At 41.1% G+C, this 16,973-nt stretch overlaps 1 protein-coding gene across 1 annotated transcript; it reads right to left on the bottom strand.

Annotated features, from left to right (window-relative positions):
* Window positions 1-8,568: 8,568 nt before the first annotated feature.
* LOC117807715 (GDP-L-fucose synthase-like) lies at window positions 8,569-15,906 on the bottom strand. Its single transcript, XM_034677103.1, has 10 exons — window positions 15,541-15,906; window positions 12,371-12,528; window positions 12,107-12,221; window positions 11,432-11,560; window positions 11,274-11,347; window positions 11,052-11,185; window positions 10,817-10,948; window positions 10,651-10,730; window positions 9,335-9,434; window positions 8,569-9,240 (listed from the first exon to the last, which is right to left on the bottom strand). Exons 2-10 carry the CDS (start codon window positions 12,526-12,528, stop codon window positions 9,185-9,187), a joined length of 978 nt encoding a protein of 325 aa, XP_034532994.1. The 5' UTR covers window positions 15,541-15,906; the 3' UTR covers window positions 8,569-9,184.
* Window positions 15,907-16,973: the final 1,067 nt, after the last annotated feature.

Below are 16,973 nucleotides of genomic sequence, written 5' to 3'. Positions count from 1 at the left end.
TACCATTTTATTTTTCTAACCTGGTGGTTTATTTCTATTGAGGTGGGTAGTTGCTGGGTCACATGGAATATTATCCTTGAAACTACTGTGCATTATGCAGCTCAGAAAGAACACAAACCATGAAAAAGAAAACTACATCAATCAAACATCAATATAATGGAGGAAATGCAAGCATTTGTTCTGCCCCTTCCCTGCCTTCCTCTCATTACCCTGCTTTAGAGGAGATGCAGTAACAGTTATTTGACATGCTTTCTTATTTGACTGGTGCCTACTTCCATAAGACAATTTTGTCTTTTGACTAAGTGCAAAGCTTCCCAGCTATTGGCTGATTGGCAGCTCTAAGCCTTGGTAGTCAGAGTTTGCAGGGTTCCCACGCATCCTGGAAAACATGGAAAACAGTTGACCAGTTTTTCAGTACTGGAAAACACCTGAAAAATGGGAGGAAAAAGTAAGATGTCCTGGAAAATCACATATAGTCCTGGAAAATGATTCCAACATGGCTGCGTGCGACCTGACCCGATTAACAAAACACATCCCCATTCATTGAAAGTTGAGTGCACACTGTGCTGGAAAAGACAGCGACACTGCACAACTTTATTCACATCTTTTCTCCTTCACTTCATAATCATGCATTCACAGAAAACGGGGGTATATAGTTTATGTTTTATGGTACATGAACCTTGTGGAGTGCTCTATTGATTCAAAGAGTCTTATATTTAAGTTATAGTGTGACCAGTGGAGTCGGGCAGAGAGCTTGGGGGTCTGTGCCTCACAACTTTCTCTGCAGGCTGAGAGCTCAATTACCGTACTCTAGCTCAGTTGTTCTCAAAGTGGGGTCCTGGGACCCCTGGGGGTCCGCGAACCATAGCGTGGGGGTCCATGAAATAATTTGAATAAAATTCTAATAAATTATAAAATTGGGCTGTGTCATTACAAAGCAGCATACACACCACTGTTATGATACCATTTGTTGGCTCAAAGGGATATGTGAGTCTTGCTACTGTTAATTTTCTGAAAGCGTTTAAGATCAATTACTTGAAAAGTATAAATGCTGTCATGTTGAGTCCACAAGGAATGAAATGACCCTCTGTTTTAAAGTATACAAGTGGTATTTACTTGATTCAAATTGAAGTGTTATCTGTTTATCACTATGGTACAGGTCTGAAGTATTTACATTGATACATTTTACAATACAAATAGTTCCAAGGGCAACTAAGAGTGCAAATGGTAGTAAGCATGTGCTTTAGTGATGGGAAGATCGTCTCTTTTCAGAGAGCCGGCTCTTTTAACTCGGCTCCCAAAGAACAGCCGGCTCTTTCAACTCCAGAACGGCTCTTAATTTAGGATCTCTTGTAGCCGTATATTTTACCTCAACTTTGCAAAAACTAATGGTTTGTGTTGAAAACCCTTTTATGAACGGTGTTTTTATGAGTAGCCTTATAATTGCCCAATTTTGTGCATTTATTCTGTTACAAAACCATTCGCCCACTGATCCTAGGGTTAGAGTTAGCATTGTGATGAGGGTTAGGGTTAGGGTTAGGAGTTGGGGTTAGGGTTAGGGTTGTGATTAGGATTAGGATTAGCATTGTGATGAGGATTTGGGTTAGGGTTAGGAGTTGGGGTTAGGGTTAGGGTTGTGATTAGGATTAGGATTAGCATTGTGATGAGGGTTAGGGTTAGGGTTAGGAGTTGGGGTTAGGGTTAGGGTTGTGATTAGGATTAGGATTAGCATTGTGATGAGGATTTGGGTTAGGGTTAGGATAAGGGTTAGGATTAGGGTTAGGGTTAGGGTTAGGTTTGGGTTAGGATTAGGGTTAGGATTAGGGTTAGGGTTAGGGTTAGGATTAAGGTTAGGGTTAGGGTTAGGTTTGTGATTAGAGTTAGGGTTAGGGTTAGGGTTAAGATTAGGGTTAGGATTAGGGTTAGGGTTAGGATTAGGGTTAGGGTTAGGATTAGGGTTAGGTTTGGGTTAGGGTTAGGGTTAGGGTTAGGGTTGTGATTAGAGTTAGGGTTAGGGTTAGGGTTAGGATTAGGGTAAGGGTAAGGATTAGGGTTAGGGTTAGGATTAGGGTTAGGGTTAGGGTTAGGATTAGGGTTAGGGTTAGGATTAGGGTTAGGGTTAGGGTTAGGTTTGGGTTAGGGTTAGGATTAGTATTAGGGTTAGGTTAGGTTGGGATAAGGGTTAGGGTTAGGGTTAGGATTAGGGTTGGGGTTAGGATTAGGGTTAGGGTTAGGATTAGGGTTAGGATTAGGATTAGGATTAGGATTAGGGTTAGGGTTAGGGTTAGGATTAGGGTTAGGGTTAGGATTAGGGTTAGGGTTAGGATTAGGATTAGGGTTAGGATTAGGGTTAGGATTAGGGTTAGGGTTAGGGTTAGGATTAGGATTAGGGTTAGGGTTAGGGTTAGGGTTAGGGTTAGGATTAGGGTTACGGTTAGGATTAGGGTTAGGGTTAGGTTAGGATTAGGGTTAGGGTTTGGATTAGGGTCAGGTTTAGGATTAGGGTTAGGGTTAGGATTAGGATTAGGGTTAGGGTTAGGGTTAGGGTTAGGATTAGGGTTAGGGTTAGGATTAGGGTTAGGGTTAGGATTAGGGTTAGGGTTAGGGTTAGGGTTAGGATTAGGGTTAGGATCAGGGTTAGGGTTAGAACCAGAACTAAATTTAAGCAAACAGAACCAGAACCAAACTCAATCAAATAGAACCAGAACCAAACTCAAGCAAACAGAACCAGAATCAAACTCAAGCAAACCCAACCAGAACCAAACCAGAACCAGAACCGAACCAGAACTGTACCAGAACCGAACCAGAACCGAACCAGAACCGAGTCAGAACCGAACCAGAACTGAACACGAACTAGAACCGAACCAGAACTGTACCAGAACCGAACCAGAACGAACCAGAACCGAACCAGAACCGAACCAGAACCGAACCAGAACCGAATCAGAACCCAACCAGAACCCAACCAGAACTGAACAGAGCCGAACCCAACCAGAACCGAACCAGAACCATACCAGAACCATACCAGAACCATACCAGAACCATACCAGAACCATACCAGAACCGAACCGAACCAGAACCGAACCGAACCAGAAACAAACCAGAACAGAACCATACCAGAACCCAACCAGAACAGAACTCAAGCAAACGGATCCAGAACCAAACTCAAGCAAACAGAACCAGAACCAAACTCAAGCAAACACATCAAGAACCAAACTCAAGCAAATAGATCCAGAACCAATCTCAAGCAAACAGATCCAGAACCGAACTCAAGCAAACAGAACCAGAACCAACTCAAGTAAACAGAATCGGAACCAAACTCAAGCAAACCCAACCAGAACCAAACTAAAGCAAACAGATCCAGAACCAAACTCAAGCAAACAGAAGCAGAATCAAACTCAAGCAAACAGATCCAGAACCAAACTCAAGCAAACAGAAGCAGAACCAAACTTAGGTTAGGATTAGGGTTAGGATTAGGGTTAGGGTTAGGTTTGGGTTAGGGTTAGGATTAGGGTTAGGGTTAGGGTTAGGATTAGGGTTGATTAGGGTTAGGTTAGGGTTAGGGTTAGGGTTAGGATTAGGTTTGGGTTAGGGTTAGGGTTAGGGTTGTGATTAGGGTTAGGATTAGGGTTAGGATTAGGGTTAGGGTTAGGGTTAGGGTTAGGATTAGGGTTAGGTTAGGTTAGGATTAGGGTTAGGGTTAGGGTTAGGATTAGGGTTAGGGTTAGGGTTAGGGTTAGGATTAGGGTTAGGTTAGGTTAGGATTAGGGTTAGGGTTAGGGTTAGGATTAGGGTTAGGGTTAGGGTTAGGATTAGGGTTAGGGTTAGGATTAGGGTTAGGGTTAGGGTTAGGATTAGGATTAGGGTTAGGGTTAGGATTAGGGTTACGGTTAGGATTAGGGTTAGGGTTAGGTTAGGATTAGGGTTAGGGTTTGGATTAGGGTTAGGGTTAGGGTTAGGTTTTGGTTAGGGTTAGGATTAGTATTAGGGTTACGGTTAGGATTAGGGTTAGGGTTAGGTTAGGATTAGGATTAGGGTTGGGGTTAGGATTAGGGTTAGGGTTAGGATTAGGGTTAGGATTAGGATTAGGATTAGGGTTAGGGTTAGGGTTAGGATTAGGGTTAGGGTTAGGTTTGGGTTAGGGTTAGGATTGGGGTTAGGGTTAGGATTAGGGATAGGGTTAGGATTAGGATTAGGGTTAGGGTTAGGATTAGGGTTAGGATTAGGGTTAGGGTTAGGATTAGGGTTAGGGTTAGGATTAGGGTTACGGTTAGGATTAGGGTTAGGTTAGGATTAGGGTTAGGGTTTGGATTAGGGTTAGGGTTAGGATTAGGGTTAGGTTAGGTTAGGATTAGGGTTAGGGTTAGGATTAGGGTTAGGGTTAGGGTTAGGTTAGGTTAGGTTAGGGTTAGGATTAGGGTTAGGGTTAGGGTTAGGATTAGGATTAGGGTTAGGATTAGGGTTAGGGTTAGGGTTAGGGTTAGGATTAGGGTTAGGTTAGGTTAGGATTAGGGTTAGGGTTAGGGTTAGAATTAGGGTTAGGGTTAGGGTTAGGATTAGGGTTAGGGTTAGGGTTAGGATTAGGATTAGGATTAGGGTTAGGTTAGGTTATGATTAGGGTTAGGTTAGGTTAGGATTAGGGTTAGGGTTAGGGTTAGGATTAGGGTTAGGGTTAGGGTTAGGATTAGGATTAGGAGTAGGGTTAGGATTAGGGTTAGGGTTAGGGTTAGGATTAGGGTTAGGGTTAGGGTTAGGATTAGGGTTAGGGTTAGGATTAGGGTTAGGGTTAGGGTTAGGATTAGGGTTAGGATTAGGGTTAGGGTTAGGGTTAGGATTAGGGTTAGGGTTAGGGTTAGGGTTAGGATTAGGGTTAGGGTTAGGATTAGGGTTAGGGTTAGGATTAGGGTTAGGTTAGGATTAGGGTTAGGGTTAGGGTTTGGATTAGGGTTAGGATTAGGATTAGGGTTAGGGTTAGGTTAGGTCAGGGTTAGGATTAGGGTTAGGGTTAGGATTAGGGTTAGGGTTAGGGTTAGGATTAGGGTTAGGGTTAGGGTTAGGGTTAGGATTATGGTTAGGGTTAGGATTAGGATTAGGGTTAGGGTTAGGGTTAGGATTAGGGTTAGGGTTAGGTTAGGTTAGGGTTAGGGTTAGGGTTAGGATTAGGGTTAGGATTAGGATTAGGGTTAGGTTAGGTTAGGTTAGGATTAGGGTTAGGGTTAGGATTAGGGTTAGGGTTAGGATTAGGATTAGGGTTAGGGTTACGGTTAGGATTAGGGTTAGGTTAGGTTATGATTAGGGTTATGTTAGGTTAGGATTAGGGTTAGGGTTAGGGTTAGGGTTAGGATTAGGGTTAGGGTTAGGGTTAGGGTTAGGATTAGGGTTAGGGTTAGGGTTAGGGTTAGGATTAGGATTAGGATTAGGGTTAGGATTAGGGTTAGGGTTAGGGTTAGGATTAGGGTTAGGGTTAGGGTTAGGATTAGGGTTAGGGTTAGGATTAGGGTTAGGGTTAGGGTTAGGATTAGGGTTAGGATTAGGGTTAGGGTTAGGGTTAGGATTAGGGTTAGGGTTAGGGTTAGGGTTAGGATTAGGGTTAGGGTTTGGATTAGGGTTAGGGTTAGGATTAGGGTTAGGGTTAGGGTTAGGATTAGGGTTAGGGTTAGGATTAGGGTTAGGATTAGGATTAGGGTTAGGGTTAGGGTTAGGATTAGGGTTAGGATCAGGGTTAGGGTTAGAACCAGAACTAAATTTAAGCAAACAGAACCAGAACCAAACTCAATCAAATAGAACCAGAACCAAACTCAAGCAAACAGAACCGGAATCAAACTCAAGCAAACCCAACCGGAACCAAACCAGAACCGAACCAGAACTGTACCAGAACCGAACCAGAACCGAACCAGAACCGAACCAGAACCGAACCAGAACCGAGTCAGAACTTAACACGAACTAGAACCGAACCAGAACTGCACCAGAACCGAACCAGAACCGAACCAGAACCGAACACGAACCCAACCAGAACTAAACAGAGCCGAACCCAACCAGAACCGAACCAGAACCATACCAGAACCATACCAGAACCATACCAGAACCGAACCAGAACCGAACCAGAACCGAACCGGAACCGAACCAGAACCAATCCAGAACAGAACCATACCAGAACCCAACCAGAACAGAACTCAAGCAAACAGATCCAGAACCAAACTCAAGCAAACAGAACCAGAACCAAACTCAAGCAAACACATCAAGAACCAAACTCAAGCAAATAGATCCAGAACCAATCTCAAGCAAACAGAACCAGAACCAAACTCAATCAAACAGAACCAGAACCAACTCAAGTAAACAGAATCGGAACCAAACTCAAGCAAACCCAACCAGAACCAAACCAGACCCGAACCAGAACCGATTTAGAATCGAACCGAACTAGAATCGAACCGAACTAGAATCGAATCAGAACCGAATCAGAACCCAACCAGAACCCAACCAGAAACCAACTAGAACTGAACTCAAGCAAACAGAACCAGAACCAAACTCAAGCAAACAGAAGCAGAACCAAACTCAAGCAAACAGATCCAGAACCAAACTGGAGCAAACATTATTAATATCCTCAGTTTGGCATTGATAAAAATCAGATGCTTCAGCTTGGATGGGCTGATCCGATTTCTCCTCGCAATGAGTATTTGCCCGGTCTTCGAGAAGACTCTCTGAAGGAACAGATGAAGCCAGGATACACAGCCTCCCCTCCATCACCTGTATCCTATATCCTCACATGTGATTGGCCGCATGGCCACCATGCTGACCAATCAAAACAAAGTTCTGCTGTGAGCAGAGCTGTGGTTGAGCACTGTGAGAACTAAGCAGCGAAAGGAGAAAACTGGGAGCCGTCTCTCTCTTGATGCAAGCCGGCTCTTCTGATTCACTATAAAGCATCGACTCTCAGAGCCGCAGCTTTTGAACATGACACATCACTAAAGTGCTTAATCTGTCTTACAATTATGAGGGGGCCTTGGACAAATGTCTCACCTGTAAGGGGTCCCTGGCCCCAAAAAGTTTGAGAACCCCTGCTCTAGCTAGTAGGAGTGAAAACAAACGGAACAAAAAGAGCGACACAGCTGCACAGAAACCCCACGTTGTAGACATCCCTGATCATAATAGACATCGCCATGCAGGAAGACGGTTTACATTTTTTTTAATCTCTGAGAGATCTTCAAATACAGAGTGCGTCTTTACACCGGTGAGATTTTTTCAGAGTTTACGGTAACTCAAATAAAAAAACGTGACGTGTGCTTTGTTTTATATCGATCACTTAGCAGGATGAATATCATGATTAAGAAGGTATATTTTCAGTTTGAGTTGAGTTGAGAAACATTTATGGACATTTTTGTCATTCAGTTGTATTTAGGTCATTAATGCACTGATCCTCTGATCATTATTATTACTTCATTATTTCAGTAAGGCAGCTTCCTGATTCCTTTGCTGGTTCTTTTGTTTTTTTCTTAGCTCATTTTATATTTTTTGAGAAAAGAGAAAGCTGAGATGTTGCCCATCATTGTTACTTGGTTGCACTAATAAAGTGAAGTGCTGTACAGCTGTGGTTGCATTATTCTATTATCAATTTGCCATAATTTTTAAGTATGTAAGAGACGATTTCATTGATAGCCATAGACTACATGTCATATTAGACTATTTAGGAACTAAATTTAGACTGTCATACCAGCTTGATCATCAATGAAAATGTCCTGGAAAATGATCTCTGGAAAAGAGTGGGAACCCTGAGTTTGGACAGGTGGCAGGTTACGATGTTTCTTGACAGCATGCTTGATAGAAGCTCTAAAATATCTGGGGTCTGCCTCATTACATGCAACTTTTCCCAGTGCATTTTGAATTGCAAAGGATGCAGTGTAAGGGTAAAACTTTCATTGTCTGCAACCTGCAGAGTAAAGTTTATGTGCATATCAAAAATTACATCTTGAACGTCAGGTTTCCTGTAACAGCAGCTCCTTCTTTGCACTCCAACCTTCAATGCCGTTAATCCAGTTAGGCTTGTCGTTTCCACACATCAGCACCCGAGTTTCCCAACCTAGCTTTCAGCGTAGGTGTGATTGGCTCAGCTTAGAGTAAGGCAGAGGGGCCTCCTCCCACAGCTCCACAGTGATCTATGATTTAGAAACACTCCTCTTCCCATGTCAGTGTTTCTCAGAATACAGGTAAAAACATTTGATAGTTCAAATGCGTGCATTACAGCAAATGGCATCAACATATTCATACACTTTGGACCTGCTAGTAGTTCCTCTGCAGCGTTAACAGTCTGGTGTCTCTTTTCTCTGACTGTCATTTCAGTTCAATGTTTATGCAGCCTAATAATTAGTAGCATTATGAGTAGCAGACAGAGAATTTTAGGGAGAGGTCTGCTTTCTTGTATCAATCAATCAGGGCCTACAGGGGGTCGTGTGAGGAACAATACAAGTCTGCAGGAGTGATTTCTCTTACTGAGAAACACAAAACATAAAATAATCTAGGAGTTCATTACTTCCAGGATATTAGATATTTCACATGACAGATTAGACAACACACACGACAGGTACAAAATATTTATTGAGCTCGGTGCCAGTACACTGACTACAAACCATCCAAGCTACCACTTAAACAAAATATACCATAAATATTATTTTCTTTAAATAAAGTGAAAAAGTGTCACTTCAAATTCCCCAAATGTTTTAAAATTAAGATAATTCAGTGATGAAAAGTTGATCAGCTGGAAAACAATTAATACTAGACAATAAAAAGAATTGTGCCAGCACCTTGAGTAAAGGTTAAATCCGTCAATTAACAACTGAAATGTGTAATAATACTTCCAAAGCATAAAACGACATCCAGATAGAAGAATAAAATACTATAATTACATTATTTATTAAAACTCTAAAAATAAACTGCTCCCCTAAAACATAATACGGTTCGGTGCGGCAGATTTGACTTCATGGTGAGTTCTCCGTCCATCTGACTGAGTGAACCGACAGAACCAAACTGACAGACTTCATCAGTAACAGTCGTCTTGCCCGTGCAGATGAATCAAAGTGACTTCTTCTAACCATCATTTCAGAGTCGTCATCATCACGCCCTCCACCTGATCCCTCTCACAACAGAGGGGCTCCTAGATCCACAGACTTTTATCCATACTTGATTGTCGGAGGTTTCACTTCCTGGCTGAGTCGTAGTTCGCAACAAACCAATCACAGGTCTCCTTGAGAGCTGCAGTTGGGGACAGATGCAGTGAAAACATTTTCATCAAGTACTTCACATGCCTGCACTGCTGAAATCATAATAACCAGTAAGTGTGCCCCACCTTGTTTGAAGGGTGTGAAGGTGAAGTCGGGCAGGTAGTGTCGCAGCTTTGCATTACTGGCTGTCTTCTTGAACTGACCGTCTGCTTTACTGGAATCAAACTGGACACCTGAAGTCAAGGAAGCTTCATGTTTGAGGTGAGGTCAAGTGCAAACTTTGACAGGTGAAACTTGCATAACTAGATCATACAGAGAGAGGGTGGGGGAGATGATAGTCACTGGGAAGTATTCTAATAATGCTAAAAAAAAGTTCCCTGTGACTTTGGAATAGCTTGAAAGGCCCATCCATCCATCATCAATAATGCATTTTCCCATTCAGGGTGGCAGGGGGGGCTGGAGCCTATCCCTGCTCTAATTGGGCAAGAGGCAAGGAACACCCTGGCAAGTGTCAAGCCTATCACAGGGCTACCATACAGTAAACATCTATTCACACTCACACTCACACCTAAGGACAATTTAGAGTCACAGATAGGGTTGCAAAATTCTGGGAATTTTCAAAGTTGGAAACTTTCCATGGGAATTAACAGGAATTTAATGGGAATACACCAGGAATTTAATAATTGAATCTCTTAATAGGGAACTTAAAAATAGTTGGGGAAAATATATTTTAGCATAATCCTGACTAAAACAACCAGATTTCATGCAACAAGATGCTTTCTTTATTTGCATGTTAAATGGGACTTTTTTGTGTAGGGAGAGGGGCTCTTTTCATTTAACATTTTGAATGGGACTTTGTTGGGATTGCTTTTTTTTAATTTTTGAATGGGTTGGGTCGGGGAGATGAGTAATATTTAACTCAGCATTCATGTTTTGTTCTTCAATGAAAGAACTGATTGTTCAATAAAATATTGAACACTTGATCAAGTTCTACTTACAAATAAATCTGTTTTAATTGTATTATTTTGGATGGATGTCTGCTTATAAAAAATGTATTTATGCAATATGATACCTTTCCATTAAATTACCCTCAATTCCCAGTTAATCCCCATAAATTTCCATAACTCCCATGGAAAGTTTCAATTCTCCAGCTTAACTTCCCATGGATATTTACAGGAAACTTTCAGGAAATGTTCCACCCCTTTGCAACCCTAGTCACAGATCCATCTGACAAGATGTTACTGGGCTGTAGGAGGAAGCCAGGTATCCGGGGAGAGCTGGTGCATGCACTGGGAGAAAATGCAAACTCCACACAGAAAGGCACCGGACCAGCCGGGGGTTCGATCCAGGAAACTTCTTCCTGTGAGGAAACTGTGCTAAATAATGCACCACCATGCGTTCTTCTTGAAAGAAAGATTACCAGACATGAATAAAAGGATACAACCACTTCTCCTCTAAAGTCCAGTGCTTCCACCACCGCCTCTGCTGCTTCTTTAATAGAGACTTCATCCTCCTCTCCAACTGCAAACCATTAGACACCACACAGGATGTATTATAAATTACATTCAGCCACATTCATTTTGGATGTGCTGCATATAAGGACTCACCTGAGAGAATGACTGGATCGACCTCTGGATAATCTCTCAGGACCCACAGGAAGAGACGAGCCAGGTCCAGAGAGTAAATGAACTGTCTTCTGGGAGTGCCGGAGCCCCACACCACCAGAGGCTTTCCATCCTCTAAAAACACACAGAAAATGTTATTCATCTAAAATGCACTTCTATCTACCTGATGTAGTCTATCAAGTGAAAACAAATTACACCTGTGGGGGATATAACTTACTCTGAGCGATGTAAGCTTTGTGTATGAGGCCTGGCAGCACATGACCGTCTTCAATGCTAAAGTTGTCATGAGGACCAAACACATTTGTGGGAATCACGGCTGTATAACAATGCCCGTGCTGCTGGAAATACGCCCTGTAAAACATACAAACCACTTTACATTCAATGCTTAGTCATGTTATTGAGTGAACTTAATTAACACGTAACACGGTAGAGGTCTTACCGGTTACTAACATCAATCATTCTCTTTGCATAAGCGTAGCCAAAGTTTGACTCATGAGGTGGACCGTTGTGGATCTTACAGAAAGAAGAAAATGAAAGTTAGTTGCTGTTTACATATTTACTGAGCAGCTCAACGTAACACACAGAGGAGCTTCTTACCATGGTCTCATCTATAGGGTAGGTGGTCTTATCAGGAAAGATGCAGGTGGAGAGGCAGGAAACAACCTTGACCGCTCCTACTTCATGTGCCGCCTGCAGCACATTATCATTGATGTAGATATTGTTTCTCTGGAGAGGGAAAGAAAACACAAAAATGAACCAACTGGACCCCTGAGGTCATCAGGTACTGGTCTGCTTTCAGTCCCGAGAGTCAGAACGAAACATGGTGAAGCAGTGTTAGGTCATTATGCACCACATATCTGGAACAGACTCCCTGAATGCTGTACGTCCGCTCCAACTCTCACCTCTTTTAAATCAAAGACAAAGACCTTTTTATTTGCCACTGCCTTCCTAGCTTAGATTATTTTAACTCACTTTAAATGCAAATTCTAAATGTACTTTTACTATATTTCTAATTATCCGTTTCTTTTCTGTTTTATTATTTTTTCATGTTTATTGTGTTCTTTTATGCTTGTCTGAATGTTTCCAATGCTTTTAATGTTTTAATGTAAAGCACATTGAGTTGCCCTTGTGCATGAAATGCGCTATACAAATAAAGTTGCCTTGCCTTGCCTAAGTTGTCTACAATTAAAGGAAACTAAAAAATAACTTTTTTTAACACAAGTAGATGAAACAGTTATTCCTCTTCATCAGCACAGGAGCATGTACTCTTACCCAAAAGTCCAGGTTGTACTTCAAGTTCTTGAAGAGGCCTCCAACCATAGCAGCCAGGTGAATGACGTGGGTTGGACGATGTTTTTCAAACGCCGCCCGCGTCTCCTCCATGTTCCTGCAGACAGACCATGATAACACCGACTGAAGGCAGTGCAGAAACTGTGCGGTAACATAACCTTGAGAAGGGGAAGTGATAAAGTGTAACCTGATAACACTCAGAGACTTTGGATATATTCATCCCTGCTATAGGGAGTATTTGCTCACATGAGGTTGGCATCTTTAGAAGAAAGAAAGATCCACTCTTCCCCCTCTCTGGCTCCCCCCTCCTCTTTGACCACATGCTGTATGGCTCTGCCCACCAAGCCGGACCCTCCTGTCACCAACACCCTCAGAGGTGCAGCGTGTTCACCCTGACCATTCATCTGGAAGAAGCAAGACACAAAAACACTTGATGAGGAAACAATATGAAAACCAACAAAACTATTTATTCAGAGTTAGAATCAGAAATAATTGATTCTCGAGGGCGTTGCCGCGACTCTTGTTCAGAATATAAAAATGAAGAACTAAATAGAATAAATCAATGTGTGAATTATAAAATGTGCAACACAATATATGCCGAGGGAAAATTAGATAAATAAGAAATACAGCAAGTACAAAATGCTAGGATTGCACATTTACTGGAATATTGTTATCAGCCAATAATGACCTCGCCTGTTGATGGAGATCGACTGATCTATGAATTATTTGGCATTTACCGATTGCAGTATGCGATTTATATCAGTCATTTTAATAAATACAAACCCCATGTGTTAGTCTTCTGAAACCTGACTTATTGTAAACAAAAACAACAAAGGAATAGATTGCTGATCCAAGTTATGTTGTGTATTTATTTGTTTTGCATGTTTCATTTTACTACTTTTTAACATTTTGTTCAATTAATGGAATTTCTTGCACAAGTAATGTTTTCAAAAATGAATATTTATGTTGGGCTGGATGAGAACAGAATTTTTTATGACAGAGTAACAAACGGAGAAGCACAATAAACTCGTTTTTTAGCAACTGAAAAAGACAGAAATAAATACTAAAAAGATCATTTAAAACAAAAAACTCAACAAAAAGGGGAAATTAAAGTGAAAGAAACAGAAGTATTTAGCATTTAAAGCAATTAAACAATCTTGAGAAGAATGAGAATAACAAGTCAATATACATAAAAAAAATACAACAAAACCCTGATGACCAGACCCTCCCACCCTAAGATAAGTAAAGTAAGCGTCTTAACGGTAAATATTTGAAAAAATGTAAAACAGAAATTGCTTCTCACCGAGTTTGTGGTTATAACATAGATATAGAGGCTTTTTAATTTAAAGCTGCTGTTGGTAGGAATGGTGTAAAAATCGTTACTTTTTTTTCTGCTGGGTTTGGAGAAAAGGTCATAATGCCCAACGGTACTCATCAGTAAGTGAAGTGATGTAAGACTATTGTGAAATCCCTGTGTTTTCCAATTCTTTGTATCAAGCAATGTTTTTATTCCCCCTCTTCCCGTTATGACCGACCAATCATAGCTAATCTCCAATCCTCTGTCCTGATTGGTTAAGGGGTGACCCCCACTACGTCCTCCGATTGGTTACGAGTTCGGCACTATCATGATTGTGCACTCCGATCTGTGTTTGGGGGATAGTGCTGACATTTGAGTCCCTCTCTCTGAACAGATGTTTACTCTGTGGCTACCAACAGCAGCTTTAACCTTGAAAAAGGAAGATTTTTGTTTTTTTTTTAAATAAAGATGTGCATAATTAAATGTGTTCTACCAAAGGCAGTGTTATGAAACAAAAAGACAAATATTTTCAGAAATGTTTCTATAATGAAGATTATTTGTGTCTTTCTTTTGCCCAGATGAGGGAGTCGAACAAAAAAAGCAACATTGAATTGCCATGCTTCCTCACACAATGTGAACCCAGAGCATAGACTGTATAAATAATGGACGTAGTTTCAGTGACGTCACCCATCTGTTCCAGAGCGCTGTTTTGAAGCCAATCAACAGCGGCAGCCATATTGGAAATGCTGAACTCAACCAGGCAGAGTGTGACGTAAAGAGGCGGAGTTTGAGCCTCCTAGCCAACAGCTATGTGTTTCCGAACGGGAATCAAGGCAGTCAGAATCAGAATCAGAGTCATGTCCTTATTTGGGCAAAAACTCGTAATCTTAATATCTTCTGAACTGTCGTGGTAGAAAAAAACTCACCCCCCGTACAGTGTGTGCCGATAGAGAGATTAGCTCTAATAGAGAGTCAAGCCGTTTTTTTAACCAGGCTGTAAACATGTTTATTAATGCTGTAAAGATCGTCTTTTTTAAATGGGTGTATATGTGGTTTCCTGTGTTTCTGCAGCCAGACTCAAGCGGATTAGCGAAGAACTGCAGTTTATAACACTTCCGCATGGGCTTCATTGTTTGAGACCGGAGGTTGCTGCTTGGTCCAGAGTGAGATATATGAAATCTGATTAAAGATAAAAATTGTGAAAAAAGGATCTTTAAGATGGCTTGAATTCCACAATTGAATGAATAAGTAGGAACATGATTTAAATATACAGTACTAAGCACAGTTATTGATTATTTTCTTTAGTTAAAGCTGTTGAGGGGAAATGTCTGATTGTGCTGATGTTGTGATGGAAAATGTGCATCTTATCTCTCAGCTGGTTTTGTCCTGTCAAAGCACTGAGTATAATTTGGCAAACATCTCATCCTACTTATTTATGATCGTCAAATATTTCACAGACTGTAAATGTCTGCTTTTGCAAAGGTAAAATTAAAAAAAACAAACAAACTGTTTCTTCAGTAGGCTGTCAATCATCTGGTCTGACACCTACCCCCTGGCAGCTGTTACAAGTATCAAATTACCAAGAAAGAAATCCTCTGTCCTGGAGCTAGTGGTCTCTTATGCTTTTTTATGCTTAATTTCAACCAGTTTCAAACCCAGTCAAAAATAACTTACTGTAGCTTTTGAGCTATAACGCTTCAGTACATAAAAGGTGTAATTATACTGGAACTGACGGACGAACTGGCCTACAGGTGTGTGTGTGTGTGTGTGTGTGTGTGTGTGTGAGTGAGTGAGTGAGTGAGTGAGTGAGTGAGTGAGTGACTGACTGACTGACTGACTGACTGACTGACTGACTGAGTGAGTGAGTGAGAGAGAGAGAGAGAGAGAGAGAGAGAGAGAGAGAGAGAGAGAGAGATGAAGCCCAAATCCAGCTCTTTGCAAAACCGAAGGCTCAGGTAAATGCCACGTCATACAGTGGATCAGTATAAATGATGTATCATGTTTACTCAGAACATTTACACATCAAATAATCTAAACAGATCATTAACAGCAAACCACATCAAACTAACTCTAACAACTACGCTATCTGGAGTACAGGAGCTTATTTTTTTCCGCTTACCTTTACAGTTCCCCGAGGCAAACCTTTCTGTTTAGCCTCTGTCGTGCATCAGAGGTGTAATGAGAGTTTTTGTGACTACAAAATGCAGCCACACATGCTAACGTTATTAGCCAAAGTTGTTGTTAGCTACAATGAAACTGCTATCACATTAATTCCTCTGCTAAAGTAGCAGCATAAAATGAGTCCAAAGGTGAAAAACAGACGTATTATTTCGTTATTTAAGAGTATATTCTTTCCCAATAGGTACGCGCTTGTTCCGTGAGCTAACGGTCACTGGGTTAAAAAGTATGCAAAGTATTTGTGTCCCACCAGTTAGCAGTGAACTGCGCCTGCGCACAGAGCGGCCGGCCTAGGTCTAAAGATATGACGTAGCCATCCACTTCCGGTAACAAACTTATAACAACAAACATCAGAGGTGTCACGGCCTATTTTATACAGTCTACGGCCTATTTTATACAGTCTATGGTCTATGGTCACGGCCATAAGACAACCGGTAGTGTGCTACGGTGGCCCTGAATTGCAAATCACAACGGCAATTCAGAAAACACAACGGCAATTCATTAATGTTGTAGTGTCTTTTGAAAACATTTTTGAATATGTTAGTCATTTTGTTTCCTAACACTATCTTTGGTAGAACACATTTAATCATGCACATTTTTATTTAAAAATAAACAATATATATTTATTTTTCATGGTTAAAAAGCCTCTTTAGCTATGTTTTACAGTTTTTCTCCATTGTTTACACACATTTTCTGAAAGCATGCCTCATACTCTCAGAACTCTACACACACAAAAACACGCACACACACACACACACACACACACGCACACACACACAATGGGCATAACCCCTCAATTCTCCTGCAAAATGAAACTTCACATTCAAAACAATGTTATTTCTTCTCCAAATGGTATTTTGTTTTCAAATGACACACAAAATGACTTAGGCCTTTTGTTGTTCAGTGTTACACTTACTACAGACAGTACATACATACGTATGTTGTAAAATAGTTTAGAATATTGTTTTTATACTGAAAACACACAAATACACGGTAACAAATATATTTTATTTTCCTCCCAAAAAAACAGTGTACACAGTGTGCATCCCAACCAACACAAAGTTGCACATACAGTGGTCTACATCCAAAACAACATTACTGTATACAGTTAAAGTAAAAAAAAAAACTATGCTGCGTCCTCTCTTCTGTTTTGGTCTGACTACGGCACCTCATCCACATAACAAGCAATGTTTTCCCTGGCCAAGTAGTGGACGGAAATATAGCTCTGACTGCTAATTGTAAAACTGTGCGACAGGTGTTTGCCCATGTGATGAGTCAGTGTGCATAGCAGGGCAATTAACTTTAGATTTTGAATGAAAGTGTGTTCCTTGTGAAAACAAGAGGTTTTCACAGGTCATTGTGTCTCAAGTACCA

The sequence above is a fragment of the Notolabrus celidotus genome, chromosome 2 (assembly GCF_009762535.1).
Source record: "Notolabrus celidotus isolate fNotCel1 chromosome 2, fNotCel1.pri, whole genome shotgun sequence".
NCBI classification, from domain to species: domain Eukaryota; kingdom Metazoa; phylum Chordata; class Actinopteri; order Labriformes; family Labridae; genus Notolabrus; species Notolabrus celidotus.
The sequence above is the reverse complement of the archived record's forward strand: the minus strand, read 5'-3'. Positions and strand labels throughout refer to the sequence as shown.

Coding starts and splice junctions, on each gene's coding strand:
- LOC117807715 (XM_034677103.1), bottom strand. CDS start 12,528: ATGAATGGTCAGGGTGAACACGCTGCACCTCTGAGGGTGTTGGTGACA. Junction 10,949..11,051: donor CAAAGCTTACATCGCTCAGA/GTAAGTTATATC, acceptor GTGTGTTTTTAG/AGGATGGAAAGCCTCTGGTG. Junction 10,731..10,816: donor CGATCCAGTCATTCTCTCAG/GTGAGTCCTTAT, acceptor AATGGTTTGCAG/TTGGAGAGGAGGATGAAGTC.